The 20,570-nt window shown below is 37.2% G+C and overlaps 1 protein-coding gene across 3 annotated transcripts in view; it reads right to left on the bottom strand.

Moving 5' to 3' along the window:
• The window catches only part of ASH1L (ASH1 like histone lysine methyltransferase), a 245,358-nt gene that overhangs the window by 121,977 nt on the left and 102,811 nt on the right, over window positions 1-20,570 (bottom strand). For all 3 annotated transcript variants that reach the window (XM_032264961.1, XM_032264963.1, XM_032264962.1), the window contains one exon: window positions 9,478-9,579. In XM_032264961.1, the coding sequence (XP_032120852.1) occupies window positions 9,478-9,579 (102 nt within the window). The remainder of the gene's footprint in view (window positions 1-9,477; window positions 9,580-20,570) is intronic.

Here is a 20,570-nt window from a genome sequence, read left to right as displayed (position 1 = left end):
GCTTTTCTTTTTCTAGCTTCCTAAAGGTGAGAACTTGGATGACTGATCTAGATAGATCTTTGGTGTTTTTTAGAAGTGTGTTATTTAATTTCCACATATTTGGATAATTTCATGTATTACTGAATTCTAATTTAATTCTCTTGTGGTCTGAAAACATATTTTGTATGAGTTTAATCTTTTAAAATGTATCAAGACATTTGATGACCCATGATAGGATTGTATTATCTTAATATAATTACATATGCACTTCAAAAGAATATGAGAAAAATGTGTTTTTCTTTTCTTTTTTTTTTTTTTGAGACGGAGTTTCACTCATGTTACCCAGGCTGGAGTGCAATGGCGCGATCTCGGCTCACCGCAACCTCCGCCTCCTGGGTTCAGGCAATTCTCCTGCCTCAGCCTCCTGAGTAGCTGGGATTATAGCCACACACCACCATGCCCAGCTAATGTTTTGTATTTTTAGTAGAGACGGGGTTTCACCATGTTGACCAGGATGGTCTCGATCTCTTGACCTCGTGATCCACCTGCCTCGGCCTCCCAAAGTGCTGGGATTACAGGCTTGAGCCACCGCGCCCGGCCTTATTTTCCCATTGGTTGACAATTTCTGGCACTCTTTATTCCTTTGGTAAATCCAAGTTTCTACCTACTATATTTTCTGTCTCAAGAACGTCCATTAGTGTTTTTGCTACTGTAAGTCTACTGGCAACAAATTCTTTAAACTTTTCTTTTTCTGATAATGTTTATCTTGCCTCCATTTTTGAAAGGTATTTTTGCTGCTTAAAGAATTTAAGTTGACAGATTTTTTTTTCTTTTCACACATTAAAGACATCATTCCATTATGTTTTGGCTTATAAAATTTCTGTCAATATGTCTGCTGATAGTTGTTACTACGTTCCTCTGTATGTGTTTTTAATTTTGTTTCTGCTGGTTAAAGATTTTTCTCTTTACAACTGTTTTCCAGAAATTTGATAACGATGTACTTTAATTTGTCTGTGTGTGCTGCCAGTGTGTTTATCCTACATGGGATTGGTAGAGTTTCATGGATCTGTGGGTTACAGCTTTCAATGGAAGTGTGAAAAAATTATTAAACATTATTTCTTCAAGTGCTATTCCCAATTTCTTCTTTATGAGACTCTATGCCATTTATATTAGCCCTCTTGATATTGTACCAGGTCACTAAAGTTACATTCATTTTTTTTTGGTCAATCTTTTATTCTACTCTGTACTTCATTTTGGATAATTTTATTTGTATTTCTCCAAATTTAGTCATCTTTTCTTCTGTAGAATCTAATCTGCTATTAGATCTGTAAGATGATTTAGTGAAATTTCATTTCAGATACTGTATTCTTCATCTATAGAAGTTGCATTGGATTTTTAAAAAGATATCAAGTCTTCATACTGTAAGGCCAGTTGCCTCGATGGGAGCTTGGACATGCCCATCTCTCTCCGTGCCTGAAAACTAGGTCACCACTCCGCACTCGCCTGCTGTTGAAAAATCCCCACCAAAATTTAAAAGAAGCCCCACCCAAACCTTCCCAATAGCATTTTGCCTTGTCCAGGTCCCACTCCCCATGGGCAGCCTGCTCACCGGAAATCCTGCCTACCTACCAATAGCAGCTTGCCCCGACCACGTCCTGTTCCCTCATAACCAATCAAGACACCCTCACTCGCTATAAAACCCCCAAGGCCTCGGGAAGCCGTGCTCAACTTCTCTGGCCACTCTTTCCCGGACCACAGAACCTCCCCCAGGAGCTGAATAAATTGGCATTTAATTTTTTATGCTAGTCTCAGTTTCCTCATTTTAAACTCCACAATAACCCTTACACATACGTTGTACAGGCTAGAAAACAGTGGCTGTTCCCAGGCGCAATTATAGTACACAACATCCTTGAACTCCTAGCCTCAAACTATCCTCTCTCCTCAGCTTCCAGAGTAACTCAGATTATTGGCACATGCCATCATGCCTAGAGGACTTTTTAATAACTTTCATTTCTATCCTATGTTCACATTTTCCTTTAAATTACCAAAAATAGCTTTTTAAGCATACTTCTCTATTAGCTATACCCCATGTTATTTCTGTGGCAGTTTCCACTGACTTTTCTTCTGCTGAGTCATATATTTTTTTTTTAAGACAGGGTTTCACCATGTTGGTCAGGCTGGTCTTGAACTCCCGACCTCAGGTGATCCACCCGCCTTGGCCTCCAAAGTGCTTGGATTACAGGCGTGAGCCACCATGCCCGGCCATGTTTTCTTGCTTCTTGGCAAGACTATTAATTTTTTATTGGATACTCCAGATAGTGTCATGTTACATTAAGTGTTTGGATTTAGTTGTCTTCCTTTAAAAAATGTTGAAGCTGAAAAAACTGGAACATTTGTACACTGTTGTTGGGAATGTAAAATGGCACACCATTGTGAAAAACAGTATGGCAATCCACCAAAAAATTAAAAACAGAATTATCATATAATCCAGGAATTCCACTTCTGGGTATATACCCAAAAGAACTGAAAGCAGGGTCTGAAAGAGTTATCTGTTCACCACTGCTCATAGCAGTATTATTCACAAATGCCCAAAAGTTGGTAGCAACCCAAGGCCCAAAAGCTGGTAGCAACCCAAGTAACTTTTTTTTTTTTGAGACGGAGTTTCGCTTTTGTTACCCAGGTTGGAGTGCAATGGCGCGATCTCGGCTCACTGCAACCTCCGCCTCCTGGGTTCAGGCAATTCTCCTGCCTCAGTCTCCTGAGTAGCTGGGATTACAAGCATGCGCCACCATGCCCAGCTAATTTTTTGTATTTTTAGTAGAGATAGGGTTTCACCATGTTGACCAGGATGGTCTCGATCTATTGACCTCGTGATCCACCCGCCTCGGCCTCCCAAAGTGCTGGGATTACAGGTGTGAGCCACCTCACCTGGCCCAAGTAACCATTTATAAACAAATAACAGTAAACAAAATGTGGTAAAACATACAAAGGAATATTATTCAGCCTTAAAAGGGAAGGCAATTCTGACACATACTAAAAAATGGATAAACCCTGAGGACTTTATGCTAAATTAAGTAAGCCAGTCACAAAAAGATAAACACTGTATGGTTCCACTTTAGTGGGTGATTTTCGGGGACTGAAGGGACAGGGGATTATAAAGTTTTCATTAATGGATATAAAGTTTCAGTTTTGTAAGATGAAATGAGTTACAGATTGGTTGCACAATAATGTAAACGTACTTAACACTAGTGAATTAACTGTACACTTAGAAATGGGGAGTCTAGGCTGAGCATGATGATGACAAGAGCAAACCGCCACCTCAAAAAAAAAAAAAAAAATGGGGAGTCTAGCTCTGTCTCCCAGGCTGGAGTGCACTGGCGGGATCTCAGCTCGCTGCAACCTCCATCTCCCAAGTTCATGTGATTCTCCTGTCTCAGCCTCTGGAGTAGTAGTCATCAAGCCTGGCTAGTTTTTATATTTTCAGTAGAGACGGTGTTTTGCCATGTTGGCCAGGCTGGTCTTGAACTCCTAACCTCAGGTGATCTGCCTGCCTTAGCCCCTCAAAGTGCTTGAATTACAGGTGTGAGCCAACACACCAGCTGGTTTTTATATTATCTGTATTTTGCAATTAAAAAAAAAATTAAAATTAAAAATAAATTTTTGTTTTTGGTTTTTCACAATTAAAATTTTTTCAAATGTTGAACTTTGTTTTAAAAATCAGTTATTTGTAGAACAGTTTGACAGTTTGAGTCCCTGAATCCTGTTTTAAGTCATTACTATGGTCTAGTGTAATCTTCATTCCAGAGATACTTTAGCCCTACTCAAGTGTAACCTTTCTTTTTTTTTGAGACAGGGTCTCAAACTGTTGCCCAGTCTGAAGTGCAGTGGCACCATCTTGGGTTCACAACCCACTTACTTCTTTGGTCATGGCATATAAATGATGTCTTTTAAACCTCAACACAAAGTTTATGGAAGCCTTTTCTGATTAACTTTTCGTCATTTCAGCATTCAGCTATGTGTAGAAATATTACTGTACAGGCCAGGCATGGTGGCTCACGCCTGTAATCTCAACACTTTCAGAGGCTGACGTGGGCAGATCACTTGAGGTCAGGAGTTCGAGACCAGTCTGTTCAACATTGTGAAATCCCATCTTTATTAAAAATATAAAAATTAGCTGAGCATGGTGGCACGTGCCTGTAGTCTCAGCTACAAGAGAAGCTAAGGCAGGAGAACTGCGTGAACCCGGGAGGCAGAAGTTGCAGTGAGCCAAGATCGCAACACTGCACTCTAGCCTGCAAAACAAGTGCAAGACTCCATCAAAATAAATAAATAAATAAATAAATAATACTACTATACAATAAATAGGATATTGTATTGTTGCTCTCAAGATAAACTGATCTTAACATAAGTTCCCTGGTTTTAGGGAATGTCTCTTACAGTCTTTAGGCTTAATATAGTAGTTGAATTTGGCAGCCTGAATATATTAGTTGCTCAGTAATAAAATTTTAAAAGAACCACCTCTCTCATCAATGTAACAATGTTTGTAAACCAGCTATAAAGAGATGAAATGATTTTATGAAACACTATTGAAGGGCTTTATGTTTTCTAGAATGTGAAAATTACCATGGATTTGTGTTCTAATTATAAAAATCTTCAGAGTTACATCAAATCCCTGAGAAATGAGCGGACAGACATAAATATCTTAAAAACTACAAATATTAGAAAAGGACTTCTAAGAGAGATGTAAACTTTAACAGACTACTTGCAAGCACTCATTATAGAAATCAAAATAGTTATCCTCATATCCTAAAGTCCTAATAAGATATTAAAAACCTCCAGAAAAGGCTTAGATTTTACTTATCAATAATAATTCTGTACTATGGGCTCCTAATATGCATAATAATGACTACAGCTTTTAGTAAAATCACATTATTTAGTATATTATCCCTTTGGATTTATCTCGAAATAGAGAATTTAGTTCAAGGATGGGCCTTGAGGCATCTTATCCAAAATATAAATTACATTTTGTTTTTACAGTTGTTTATACACCTCAGTTTACTAAACATGGTTTGTAGAGATATGGTATTCCTTTGACTACACCTAGAAGGTTAGGGCATGATTCTGGTTTACACCTTTAAATTGCAAAATAAAGGCTGTCATTTCCTGTGTTGCTGCAATATGTGAGAAAGATAGGTCAATCAAAATTGTGAATATACTGATTTTAAAAGCACAGGTTTATATTTAATTGCAATTCTCCAGAGTATTTCTATTTGGTTCTACAATGAAACTGGGAACACTACCAACCTATGACAAATTTTGCTTTTTTTCTGGGTCTGATAAGCAATATAAATCTGTAGGAGAGGCAGAGAATTAGTAAGAGCTTGTGGTCAGGAACTCCTTCTTTTTCTTGTTCCTTCCAAAGCCAAAACTGAAAGAAGAAACTATCCTTGTCTGTGATAGGTTTATTTCTATTTCCCCATACATTGTTAAGGTCACCTTTTGGGCATTCCAACTTTATGCATGGAAATCTGATGTGGTCTTCTGTTCTACTAGAGACCTAAATTCTGTCTTTTGTCTCTTGCACCTGGATGTGTTCCAATTGCCAGGCTCCCAGCCACCAGAGATCAAGCAGATGTCAAGCAGCTCTAATGCTCTTTATCTCTGTTGAATCAAACTTTCTGAAGTTTCTGGTTTCGTATTTAGTTACTTCTAAGTTCAATCACACTATAAGAAATGTTGTTCATGTATTTTTAGGTTTTAGATAACAAAGTGTCTGTTTGCTCTGCACATCTAATCTACCACATTGCTGGAAATAAACAGCTCTAATTTATCTCAATGCCACCTGAATTTTAAGTCTCCTTTCCCTCTTTCAAGCTCCCAACTTTCACTCTCTCAGACTATTTTTTCTTATTTTTCCAATCATTTGACATGTTCTGATCAAACTCTTCTTGACCTCTTTGTGACATGTAATGTTGACTAATTTGTTCCACTCTGAAGTCTCTCTTTTTTAGGCTTCTGTGATATATATGGTTTGATGTTTCATATTTACGTCTCATTCACTAAACATCTTTTCTTCCACTTCCGTCCAAAATGCCCAAGTTCCTTAGGTCTCCGTCCCTGTCACCTCACTTAACACGTTCTCCCTGGGTGATCTCTTTTACTGCCAATTCAAGTTCATATATATACTAGTAGATCTTTATTTCTATCACAGACGTCTCTCAAAGTATAAACCACTGCTTCCAACAGTCTATTCAATATCTTTACCTAAATAGGCCAAAGATAGGTCAAATTTAATAAATCCCAATCTGAAGCCATAATCTACTCTGTCTGCATGCATTTGTCACACTCCATTCTTCATATTGTAATGTTGCAGCATTTTTCTAATAATATTATTACTAATAAATATTTGCTATCCACTCCCCACCACCAAAAGGATTATACTTTCTAGTCCCATTGGCACAAGACTTAACCACGTTACTTGGTTTGGCACTGAAACATGAGAGGTAACATTTCATGCAGAAATTTTAATCGCCAGTTAGTGCTTTACTATGGCTCTTTCCCTCTGCCAGAAGACAAGCAACATTCCAGATATAGGCTCTCTGTTAGCTGGGGTCCTAGAGGGAAGGCAACATGGAGTGGACTCTTGATGGTCACACAGCATGAACAAAAAATAAGCCTTTGTTGTTTTAAGCCACTGAGATTTGGGGATCATTTTTTAACACTGTAAGACCTATCCTATTCTTACTGATAGAGTATATCAAATAATTTATCTTCTTTGTCAGAAATTGTTCAGTAGCTTTCAATTGCATGTACAATGAAGTCCCAACTCCTTTGAATGAAAAAGCATGCCATATGTGATATAGTCCCCATTATTACTTTTACAACCTCCTTTTCCAACCACCATCATCACTGCTTTTAGACATTCATATCCAACAATGTGTGATTCTTCAAGAACAATATGCTATTTCATGGTTTTGTGCCTTTCTTCAAAAGTGCCATTGTTACTATACTCAATACACTTTACCCTTTATGTTGTCCCACTTGTCTACTTAAGTAAATTCAATATATAGTAGAGTGTGTGTGACTTATTCAGTGATATCTTCTTTAGTCATTTGAAGTAGTTAGTGCTTGAGTTTCCCTGTGTCATAGCACTTTGTACACTGCTCTGTTACATAATACACTGCTTTTCAGTGAATATGTCTGAACTGAGGCCAGTAACCTCATCTTATTCATGTTTGTCTTTCCAGTGCTCACTAATCACACACAGCAACCCTCAATAGAAATCTAATTCAATGAACAGAATAGTCTCATCGCAAAAGAAACATTATGAATGTAGATATTCTTTCTTTTGCTTACAAAAGTAAAATATTTTGGTGATTTTCATCAATGATATGTCCCTTGTCAAAATCTCATTCATTTGTTCAGAGGTTGATGAACTTTTTCTGTAAAAGGCCAGAGAGTAAATATTTTAGGCTTTTGAGGACACACATAATGCCTGCCTTGTATTATTATTTGTCTCTCCCCCCCCAAGCTTTTAAAAACATAAATATCACTCTTAGCTTGAGGGCTACACAAAAACAGGTCTTGGATTGCATTTGGCCCACAGGCTGCTTCCTTACCCTGGTCTAGGTAGACATCAGAGAAATTAAGTCATTTATGTTAGAGCATAAAAGTCTCTCCAAGGTAGCATAAAAACAAAGCACCAAGAGAGACACAACTATCACTGTTGCCAAAGGGACAACTGGACTAACAAAGAGCTTCTAAAGATAATTTCCTTATTTAAGTTTTTACAACTTCCAACTGTGTTTAAGGCTCTACATCACTAGCTCTCAACTACATTTAAAACCTCATATTAAAAAACTGTCTTTGGCTGGGCACAGTTCCTCACCCTTGTAATCCCAGCACTTTGGGAGCCCAAGGCAGGCGAATCACCTGAGGTCAGGAGTTCGAGACCAGCCTGGCCAACATGGTGAAACTCCGTCTCTACTAAAAATACAAAAAACTTAGCCAGGCGTGGTGGCACGTGCCTCTAATCCCAGTTGCCTGGAAGGCTGAGGCAAGAGAATCACTTGAACCGGGAGTCAGAGTTTGCAGTGAGCCAAGATTACTCCACCGCACTCCAGCCTGGGCAATAGAGTGGAACTCCATCTCAAAAACAAATAAAAACCATCTTTAGTCCAACCACACTGGCTTACTTATTTATTTACTGATTGATTGGTTGATTAAGACAGAGTCTTGCTCTGTCGCCCAGCTGGAGTGCAGTGGCACAATCTCGGCTCACTGTAACCTCCGCCACCCAGGGTCAAGTAATTATCCTGCCTCAGCCTCCCGAGTAGCTGGGACTACGGGCACCCGCCATCACACCCAGCTAATTTTTTGTATTTTAGTAGAGATGGATTTCACCAGGTTGGCCAGAATGGTCTCAATCTCCTGACCTTGTGATCCTCCCACCTCGACCTCCCAAAGTGTTGGGATTACAGGTGTGAGCCACCGCGCCTGGCCTATTTTCTTGAACACTCTTAACTTTCTTTAATATATTCTTCTTTATCAGGAATTAACCTATCACTCTCCATCTCTCCCAATAAAATTAATAAATTTAAAAAAATTATTTCTTACTCTTCAACCGTCAGGTAAAGGCAAAAGACAGGTATAAATCATCCTCTTTTTGTTGTTGTTGTTGGTAAACACACAAACTGTCAGTAAAAAGAAAACTGGAAGCATACCCTACATGTCTGTATTAATTATAAAAATATACTGTATTAATGGGTTGTAAATATATAAATATTAGCAATTAATAAGTTTAAAAATAACAATTAATAGAGGTTCTCCTTACAACCTCTTAATTATTTTGCATATCCCTAGAGATTCATGAATGCTACCTTGGAAATTACTAGTTTACTAAACTATTTTTTTTTTAGACAGAGTCTCACTCTGTTTCCAGGCTGGAGTGCAGTACAGCGATCTCCACTCACTGCAACCTCCACCTCCCAGGTTCAAGAGATTCTCCTGCCTCAGCCTCCCAAGTAGGTGGGATTACAGGCACATGCCACCATGCCTAATTTTTGTATTTTTAGTGTAGATGGGGTTTCACCATGTTGAACAGGCTAGTCTCGAACTCCTGACCTCGGGTGATCCACCCGCTTCAGCCTCCCAAAGTGCTGAAATTATAAGCATAATCCACCCATGCCCAGCTTTAAGCAGTTTTATGTATATCTAAATCTTTATTAAATAGCTACAATCCACATTCCCCTATTATGCCCAACACATACTTTTACTTCAATTCAACTTGATAAAGGTACTATATTGTTTCAATGTGCATTACTGATTCTCACATACCAAGTCACTGTTTCAACTCCTTTGAATTAAAAAAAAAAAAAAACCATACCACATATGATACAGTTCCCATTATTTTTTCTACAACATTACATTTTAACTCCTTACTCAAAAATAACAAATGGGAAATTATCTTGAAAATCTGGTAAAAGAAATAGCACTAGCCTGTTGAAGAAGTACTCTCAGATGAAGACCTTTTCCGGGTAGGGCTACAATTTGTGCTCTCTGATGGTCGCTGGGAGGGTTTATCAGAGGTTGGCTGGGAACCTGGACAAACAGAAAAAGATAGAAATCACAGAAAAATTCAGTTCTAAAAATAATGCCAAACTATCCTTTGTTAGAACTTGTTACAGTTTAGTTGCTGCCACTGTTATCCCCTGTAATAATATGACTTGTACGCTAACATAGGAGGAAAATAAGCAGAGGACAAACCACACTATATGCTGTTGTCACAATTTCACAGGTTTTTTTTTTTTCTTTGAGACAGTCTTGCTCTGTCGCCAGGCTGGAGCATGATCTCAGCTCATTGCAACCTCCGCTTTCCAGGTTCAAGCAATTCTCCTGCCTCAGTCTCCTGAGTAGCTGGGACTAGAAGCTCACACCACCATGCCCGGCTAATTTTTTGTATTTTAGTAGAGATGGGGTATCACCATGTTGGGCAGGATGGTCTCGACTCCTGACCTCGTGATCTGCCTGCCTCAGCCTCCCCAAGTGCTGAGATTACAGGCATGAGCCACTGTGCCTGGCCTCACAGGTCTATATATATAATTTATCCTGTTATATTACCAGAGAAAAAAATAGTTTTTACTTAAAAAAAGTAAATTTTTTTTTTTTTTTTTTTTTTTTTTAAATAATAGAGATGAGGTTTCACCATGTTGGCCAGGATGGTCTCGATCTCTTGACCTCATGAATCGCCCTTCTCGGCCTCCCAAAGTGCTGGGATAACAGGTATGAGCCACCGCGTCCGGCCAAAAAAATAGTTTTAATGAGAGAATAAACAATATATGATTTAGTTTTCACATGTTACTAGCATAAAACATTATTTAAATATTGATAAAAATTACTAACAATATTTTAACCAAATCTATTCTGGATTACTGATTAAAATTCATCATATAAACTGACAAAATTTACAATGCAATTTATTTTAAAAAGTTGATGTCAGAAAAGCAGGTCCAACTTGACCATGTCATTTAAGAGAATCAGAGATTAAAAGTAAAGGATCAGGCTGGGTGCAGTGGCTCATGCCTGTAATCCCAGCACTTTGGGAAGCCGAGGTGGGTGGATCACCTGAGGTCAGGATTTCAGGACCAGCCTGGCAAACATGATGAAACCCCATCTCTACAAAAATACAAAAGTTAGCCAGGCATGATGGTGGGTGCTTGTAATCCCAGCTACTCAGGAGGCTGAGGTGGAAGAATCACTTGAACCTGGGAGGCAGAGGTTGCAGTGAGCAGAGATCATGCCATTGCACTCTAGCCTAGGCAACAGAGCAAGACTCTGTCTCAAAAAGAAAGTAAAGGCTCAAACCTTAAACCCACACATCCTAACCAATTCACGGAAATAATTTTCACATTCTATGTTTATCTTCCCTTTGCAAATTCTAGAACTGGTAATTTAATCCATGAAACAGAAAACAGAGTTAAGTCTCTTTTAAAGAAAAGCTATACACTTAAGGATCCCTTGCTATATAAAGCTCATGAAGACAAAGAAACTCAATTTCCTTTCAAAAAGTTTCATGGTTTCAGCAAAACCCCAAATCTATACAGCATAATTTAATACATTTCCTGCTCAAAAGAGATGTTGTTCATATAAGATTATTTTCCTGAATAAATAACCTGACTATTATTCTTATATCGAATTCCTTTTACTTTCTTCTTCCTGTTGTCTTGTGAAGAATGGATTCCTTTTTTCTTTTCTTTTTTTTCCGTCCCACTGGATTCCTTATAATCTAAAATGCCAGCTAGTAAGAGTAGGTAATGAATGTCTACCTCGTGTTTGTGAAAAACTAGTAGTACTCTTATGCTCACTTATAGGAAAAAATTACAAATAAAAAAACTTACGTGTAACTGGAGCCACAAAAGGTACAAGAAGTCAAAAAGTTGAAGATTTTAAAGATCTACCCCTAAAGGAAAGTTAACTACTAAAAGAAGATGTGATTAATTCACTGAAGGACAACTTAAGGTCAGAAGAACTGAATGGAACCAAGTTTGCTGTTTCATTTTCTCTAAGAGAAATAGTAGACCATGAGCCTTGCTCTAATTAAATAGTATCTTAAATCACATTACTGTAAATAGTCTCTAGTAGGCTATGGGAAGCTCTGCTCAGGTAAGATGTAAGACTATATGCTGCCATTCAAGAGTAACAGGTTAGATTTTTTTAGGAAATTAATGATAGTATATTCTACTTCTGAAACACAGTGATGATTGATATAGACCTATTCAAGAAGCAACACTGTTTACTATGGAATCCTAAAAACAGATACAAGAGGGATTTTTAAATCTGACAGTATAATAAATCCCCGAGTGTGGTTCAGATCAGAGAATTCCACTAAATAATTGAATATCACAATGAAACATCTTAAGAAATAAAAGTCCAGGCAACAGTGAAGACGTAACTTTAAGTATTAATACTGCAAACTTCATACACTGGACAAATACATATTTCCTACCCAAGACAGAAGACAACAGTGGCCAAGAAGCTTGAGGTAATAGTCAACTCTCTTTATCACCATTCCTGATCATGGATTAAGTACTAAGAAAATAAGGGATTTGAGAGCATGTTTTTTTTGTGGGGGGAGATGGACTTTCTCTGGGTCCTCCAGGCTGAAGTACAGTAGTGCAATCTCAGCATACTACCTCTGCCTTCTGGGTTCATGTGATTTTCCTGCCTCAGCCTCCTGAGTAGCTGGGATTAGAGGCATGGGCCACTATGCACAGCTAATTTTTGTATTTTTAGTACAGATGGGGGTTCCACCATGTTGGCCAGACTGGTCTTGAACCCCTTATCTCAAGTGATACGCCTGCCTCAGCCTCCCAACGTGTTGGGATTACAGGTGTGAGCCACTTTGTCTGGCCCTGAGAATACTTTCTATAAAGTGATTTCTCTCAGTCATAAAATAACATTTATTAAGTGAGTATTGTTTATATACCTGGTACTATGCTAGATATTGTGAAGGAAATATACAAAGAGTAATAGTCTCTGCCCCCAAGGAGCTTATTAATCATTGTGTATATCATCATGCATTTTATTTTAGGTGGCACTTGTGCCATCCATTCTTGAGCTCCAACTTAAGTTCTCAGGCTATTTGGTAATGTTTCCTGAATTTCTTGGTCATCTTCCAGAAAGTCTTGATGAATGCTTCAACAATTCCTTTGATCATCAGGATATCCTAAGAATCACCCTGCCTGGCCTCACCCACCTCAGGGTAAAAAGAGGGTACAGGCAATTTCTTCAAAGCTCCTTCTTTTGGTGGCATCTGGAGCTTCATAGGAGGCAGTGGGAGGCGGAATGGGGGTCAGATCCCTGGAGATCATTATTGACAGCATTGTACAGCAATTCCTGAGAAACTGAAACAATTGAGAGATTGGCTTAGCTTATTTAGCTTCTGAGCCATTTTTCATTTCCTGAAAGCTAGCAGCCTATTCCTAGGATTTAATAGGAGATTTGATTAAACCTCATTCAGGAAGGTTCTCATTTTTCATTTTTAAAAGTTTGTTTGAATTCCCTGTTCATACAATGTAGAAATATTCTTAACAGTATTCCATATTTTAAAAGAATAAAGTTGTATCCCTGAGATATAGATCTCTATAGCTTGGTAATCATCAGCTCTAGCAACTTATTTCATTTAAAAACAGTGTGCACAGATGCAGTAAGAAGATGAGGATGCCTGTAAAAACATTACTTAATGACATAAAGCAACCAAGGTTAAGACTGGTAAGTGATGCTATCACTTATGTACAAGAAATAGCAACCAGTTAAAGATGCTCGAAGTATGTTAAAATTAGCCTAACGGTAGGAATCATATGAAATCTGCAAACGTTAGCTGTAACACTGCCAGAAACATACTGTTTTATAAGTGCCAATTTGCAGTTAGGCTTCCAAGAAGAACCAGATAATGCTCAGAGAACTAGTATGTCCACTTCAACAGAGACCAATATATATTTATGTGTCCAAATCTAAAACATAATGCAAAGTTGAGTGTGATATGGTGTTCAGAACATGGACTATGGAGCATTCTGGGTTTGACTCCTGGCTCTGGTACAAATTAAACTAGAGAGAATCTACAGAAGTAAATGTGCCTGGAGTTTGGTTTAATAAAGCTAAGTCACAGCATTATTGTGAGTCCCAAAATGAGATAATACAAAAATAACTTTATAAAATTTAAAATGTTTTATAAATATTAGTGACTATTATATATAAATTGACTCCTTAAGTTTATCATGGAATTTTTAGATAGGCAGGTGCGGGGGCTCATGCCTGTAATCCCAGAACTTTGCTAGGCGGATGTGGCTGGGTTGCTTGACTTCAGAAGTTTGAGACCAGCCTGGGCAGCATGGCAAAACTCAGTCTCTACAAAAAAGAATACAAAAGTTAGCTGGGCATGGTGGCACATGCCTGTTGTCCCAGTTACTTGGGAGGCTAATGTGGGAAGATCACTTGAGCCTAGGAGGTAAAGCCTTTAGTGAGCTGTGATTGCACCTGTACTCCATCCTGGGCAACAGTGAGACCCTTGCCTCAAAATAATAATAATAGTAATAATAATAATAACAATAATAAACAGAAGAAGAGCAGTGAGTTATACCCAGTAGGGAGCTAGAACTAGCCTATAACATCAAGCATTTACTTTAAACGTAGAGTGAATCCAATTAAGTACTACTACTCATATAGGCACTTCCAGGGCCGATAGGCACTTGCAGGGTAGCAAAAAGTTACTCTGAATCTTCTAATCCACCAACTCTTTGCCACAGCTTTTCCAGAGTATGACCAAGAGATGAGTCAGAACCAGAAGATGTCTGGCTTTCTGCTTACAAGGAAAAAGTAGTTTTCTGCTTCCCCTACTTAGCTCTTTTTGTTGCTGTCTCTATCATGTGATAAACGTTTGCTCATGTCTCAAGAGTGGCCATTTTAGATTTGCCTGGAAGGATGTGTGGAGGCTCCCCACTCCACAAAGAACAAGAGGTTTATATGAATTCTAGTTCAATAAAATCTGGCACTTCCTCAAAGCATATACACAAAGAACACAATTTTAGATATCAAAGAGTTCCCATGATTTTTCATTTCAAAAGACTATAAAGCAGGATAAGTACTTCAGAAGTGAATAAAGACTACAAATAGGAATTTCTCAGTTCACAATATTACTGGGTAAACGACTAGTGTGTGTCTCATCACTCAGATGATGACAGTTTCAGAAATAGGTTTAGAAATTCTACACACATTAAACGCAGGAAGTAGAAATTACAGGCAAGCTGCAAAAAAAATATATATCTAAATAAAATTGGATTTCAGGATAAATTTAAGTTGAATAAGGGAAATATTTTTTCTTCAGCTGGAAATAAAGGCCCTCATGTAAACAAGGCAGACTATTGGTAAGAAAAAACACAGAAAGAGAGAATATCATAAACTGGAATAATACAAACGGAATGAAGAATTAAAACCAAACTTGCAAATGTGAAGGAACCTTGGAAGTGGTTTTAATTATAGACTCTCTGGATATTATTTGGCCAGTATTTGATGAACTTTTAAAGATAAAGACAGTATTCAGAGAAACATTTTTGTCAGTTTAAACAAAAGGGGAAAGGTAGTACTTTTGCGCAAAACCGTAAGATGAAATCAGGGATACAAATTGTCAGAAAGTTGAAAAGAAAAAAAAGAACACAACTGGATCATAAAGAAATAAGATTATGAAAATCTTTATAATAAACACAAAATGAGCAGAAACCAAGAATCTATTCTCAAATTGACTTTCCAAAAAAATCTTGATTGACATTTCCATTGCAGGAACTAAAACAAATCAAAGATAAAAAAAAAAGAAATCCTACTTTTACAGATGCCTGGGTGTGAAAACAGAGTAAAACAGGCAAAGATATCAGAATAGAGAAAATTCCCACTGATAATGTGTCTATAGTGGTGGAGGCATCCCAAAGAATCATGGGAATGAAGATTCAACTAAGTACTAATTGAAGCCCTGAGCATCCTAGCCTAGAAAAACAAGGAATTTCCCTAGTGCCAAATACAAATCAGCAAAAAATATAGTGAATTAAATCAATAGTTGGTTGGACAAAACATATATTTCTTTAAGTTCACTATTAAAGCTGTTATAACTTAATGTAGCATGAATTTCAGTCACACTCTGTTTGAAGATCAACACTAAAAACACAAGTAACGAAGAAATCATTTATATGAGTGGAATATGTGATGTCTGCAATGCCAGAAATATCTTTGGGTGAATTATGGAAAAATAGATTAAGTATGCAAGTCTGGAAGAATGCTATGTAGTCAGTTCTAATGTATTATTGATTTTAAAATAATATGTTTTAAAAGTTTTCTAACATTAAAATTGTTCCTTCCCACCAAAATTAAATCATGTTACGAAAGTTTAGTTTTAAAAAAGATTCTTTGTCTTTCATTATTCATAAGTCAAAGCTATTTGGGAATGTACGTTAAACAGTGACTGAACAAAAATTGGTTGTAATAAAAATGGCTATCATAGTAAAAGAATACGAACATAATATACCAAATTATTCAAGAACTTCTGATCAAGTTTGAGCTCCCAGATTCAAGTTCTGATTCCTTTGGTATACTTCACAGTACATAGCCGCTTTGGAACCTTCTTGTGAAGGAGCTGAATGCTAAGATAAACGCTAGGTCTACAATAAAAACAGCTGTTTTCAATTGTGGGAAATACACTCACAGAAAGCAATACATTTTATCTGACACGCCACTAGATGCACTATAAGAGAGTATGACTCAGAGCCTGTGCTGGCGATTTTGAAGCTAAAAAGTCTGTTTTTCTCTCTCTAATTACGCTATTTTTCATAATGCCCAAATCACATCATTCACTGAAATGGAATTCTTCTGGAAATTCCCATAAACTGCACTAACCACATCCACAATCAATTTTCCGCTTTCATCTCTATATGTTCACACTTCATTTATAGACAGACCATTTTTCTATGTTTTAAATTTCTTTTTAAAATTGATACCTAATAATAGTATATATTTATGGGGTACATGTGATATTTTGTTACATGCATAGAATGTATAAGCATCAAGTCAGACATAAACAAAAACAAACAAACAAAAAAAGGATCAAGTCAGAGTATTTCCGTATCCATCACCTTGCATATTTATGATTCCTATGTGTCAGGAACATTTCAAGTCCTCTCATCTAGCAATTTTTGAAATACAAAATATAGTACTGTCGTCTATAGTAACCCCACCATGCTATTGAACATTTGAACTTATTCCTTCTAACAGTTGCATGGGTCTGTCTTATACACAGCACTAGAGAAACTGCTTGAAATTAGTATATTCTGAACAATGCTTATACCCTTCAGTTAAAGAGAAAACAAAACTCAGTATTCTTTGCTCCAATCTATACGCTTTTACAGTGAATATTCTTTTTCCAAAAATATATATATATATATATATATATTTAACCCTCACTTATTCTTTGAGGATAAAATATTCATCATCACCGAATGCATCAAAGAATATATATAACTTATATGCAGTAAATCATTTACAATAATGTCCCATTGTTTGCTTATTCTATGACTCGAAAGCTATAAATGCTAAATGAAAATACTCTATTCTACAGCTCTGCCAGTTTTAGAATTCAGGTGCTAAGTCCTGCCATGTGTAGCCAGCCATGAGTCATATATGCTGAAAAACAGGGATGGAATGACTAGCATTCCAGGTCAGAAACTCTTGCTCCTAAGGCCCATTTCATGTCTACTTAACATACATACATAAATTAAATAGAATCACTATCAGGACTGATAACCAGGAAACCTGGCCTTATTTAAGTGTATAATTTTACTATAATTTCACTTACATCAAGCTGACTTTATAGCTGTTAGCCTATAACAGTACAGAACAGTATATGTTAGAAAAATAAGCTAACTACCACATGTACCTAATTTATAAAAATGATTCGAATTGTTATTCCTTTTAAGGCTTCATAAGATTTAGTTTTACAGTGAATATACTAGTTTACTTTAAAAATGCTCAAAGTGATAAGTCAGTTTGATTCCCCATTTTTGAAACAAGAAAGGTTAAATATCTTGCTAGAGGCTACACATGCTAGTGTCCCTAATCCGATTTCATTTATTTTTCCTGAAATTTATCTCAACATGATTTATCAAATATGCCTGTTTTACCCCCAACCAACACTTACGATGAATCCACTCAATACAAATAGTAAATAATCTTTATTTTTTCCTTCAACAATTATCAGTTTGAGATATGTTTTACTTAACAATTTGTATTCTGCTTTATTTAAAAAACCTCTTTATTCTGGAATAATTTTAGGTTTACATGAAAGTTACAAACATAGTACCGAAAATTCTCATATATCCTTTACCCAATATCCCCCAATGTTAACATCTTACATAACTACGGTACATTTGTCACAACCAAGAAATCGACATTGGAATAATACTATTAACAAAATTCCAGACTTTGTTTAGATTTCGCCAATTTTTTTCCACTCATGTCCTTCTTCCAGTGTCAGTCTGGGCTATCACATTGTATTTAGTTATGTCTCCTTAGTCTTCTCTGTTCTGTGGTTTCTCAGACTTTCCTTGTTTTTTCAGGTGATAACATGATACTTTTTAGCACTGGTCAGGTATTTGTAGAATGTCCTTTATTACTTTTTATTTATTTTTTCTGGTTAGACTTAACACATTCTATCAGAGAGTACATGATATCACCATGCCTTATCATTGGTGAAGTTAACCTTGAACTTGGTTAAGGTGCTGTCTGTCAGGCCTTTACACTGTAAAGTTACTGTTTTTCCCTCTTCATACTCTGTTCTTTTAAGTCAGTCAGTCCAGCCCATATTCAAGAAGAGGGAAATTAAGTTCTACCTCCTGAAAGGGGTGATCTGCGTAGGTTCTTTGAAATTTTTCTGTAAGAAAACTTTGCTCCTTTCCTGCCAAGTCTTTGTTTAGTCAATCATTTATTTATATCAACATGGATTCCTAGATATTGACTTTACTTTTTAATTATAATCCAGTACTCTCATATTTATTTTGTTGCTCAAACTGTCTCAGCTTTGACCACTGGGAGACATTTCAGGCTAATAATACCCTGAAGGTGATCAACAATATTATAATACCTATTATACAATAGGTGGTTTTTGGAACATTTTAACATGATACCAAATGTAAAATGAATCTATCTTCAATTTATATATGGAAAAACATCAACTGAAGATTGAGAAGATCAATTAAAAATCCCATGTAGTTATGCATTTCTTAAACCTTTATACTTCAAAAAGCAACCTGACATCACAGATTGAGAAAATTTAATTACATCTTCAACAGAATGCTATAGAATAACAGAATGTCATTATAAGGAAAAAGCAAATAATAAACCAGTCAGAAGTGCTACAAAAGAAAATACTGAAGAAAAAAAAGCAAATTGTAAAGGTATAAGAATTTTAATTGTTTGCATTTCCTAACTTCCATTCCTCAGCCTCCAGAAATCTAGCATTTGCCACTATACAAATAATGGCTTTCAGACACAAGACAACCTAACTGCCAAAGCCAATTATCTACTTTCAGTACTTACCTAACCAATCTCACATAACACTTGACACTCTTGAGTATAAAGTCACTTAAAAAACCCACCATATTCGCCATAAATACTGTCATTCCTTCTCATAGCCTTAATAATCATGTATCTAAAATTATCTTTAGGTGAGGTCAGGAGTTCGAGACCAGCCTGGCCAACACAGTGAAACCCCATCTCTAAAAAAAAAAAAGAAAAAAAAGAAAAAGGAGAGCAGGTAGATCAGTTTGGAAACTGCTCCCACAAAATATTAGGAGGTTCTGATCCAAGGTAGCGATGATACGATTAAGTGAAATGGGGTGTGCAAAAGGCTAAGGTTGGAAATAGATAATAGATTTGGATTTCAAGCCTGTTTTGTGGGACAGATGGATCTGTAGTGCAAAGGAGAGGTCAAACCTGAAGATAATTATAGATATGTGATTATTAAGGCTGTGAGAAGGGATGACAGTATTTATGTTGAATAGTATTTATGGTGAATACAGTGGGTTTATCAAAACAGAGATCCACCCGCCTCAGCCTCCCAAAGTGCTGGGATTACAGGTGTAAGCCACCGTGCCCAGCCACCTGATCTCCTTTTTCTAATCCATCTATCACATTGCTGTCAATGTAATCTCAACAAATTATTTCCCATCTTAAAACCCTTAACTTCTCATTCCTTATAAACTCCACACTCTTGAGAGTCTAATATAAACAGGGCTTTATGATCTGCCTATCTTTCCAGTTCCATCTCTTAGGTCCCATATCAAACCATTAATCTTTTTTTTCTTTTTTCGAGACGGAGTTTCGCTCTTGATACCCAGGCTGGAGTGCAATGGCGCGATCTCGGCTCACCGCAACCTCTGCCTCCTGGGTTCAGGCAATTCTCCTGCCTCAGCCTCCTGAGTAGCTGGGATTACAGGCACGCGCCACCATGCCCAGCTAATTTTTTGTATTTTTAGTAGAGACGGGGTTTCACCATGTTGACCAGGATGGTCTCGATCTCTTGACCTCGTGATCCACCCGCCTTGGCCTCCCAAAGTGCTGGGATTACAGGCTTGAGCCACCGCGCCCGGCCCCAAACCATTAATCTTAACTAAGCACAGCAACACATCCCCAAGCCCTTGCAAAGCTGATTTCTACGTAAGAAACAGTTATCACATCTTATTCTTTGCATGCTAAATTCAAAACTCCTTCCTGCTTCCCAAGCCCTTTCAAGTGAGTCCCTCACTTCTCTACTCCCCGAAATGCCTTGTGAATATGTCAATATTAAGAACTGTCACTATTGGTATACATGTCTAAACTATAAATTGACTTTAAGGCAGAAAATTTCTTTTTCTTTCTTTTTTTTTTTTTTCTGAGACAGAGTCTTGCTCTGTCACCCAGGCTGGAGTGCAGTGGCTCGATCTTGGCTCACTACAACCTCTGCCTCCAGGGTTCAAGTGACTCTTGTGCCTCAGCCTCCTGAGTAGGTAGGACTACAG

This window comes from Sapajus apella, unplaced genomic scaffold (assembly GCF_009761245.1).
Source record: "Sapajus apella isolate SASKATOON/1434 unplaced genomic scaffold, GSC_monkey_1.0 scaffold148, whole genome shotgun sequence".
Classification (NCBI taxonomy): domain Eukaryota; kingdom Metazoa; phylum Chordata; class Mammalia; order Primates; family Cebidae; genus Sapajus; species Sapajus apella.
Note: the sequence above shows the minus strand (reverse complement) of the source record. Positions and strands in the feature narration are given on the sequence as shown.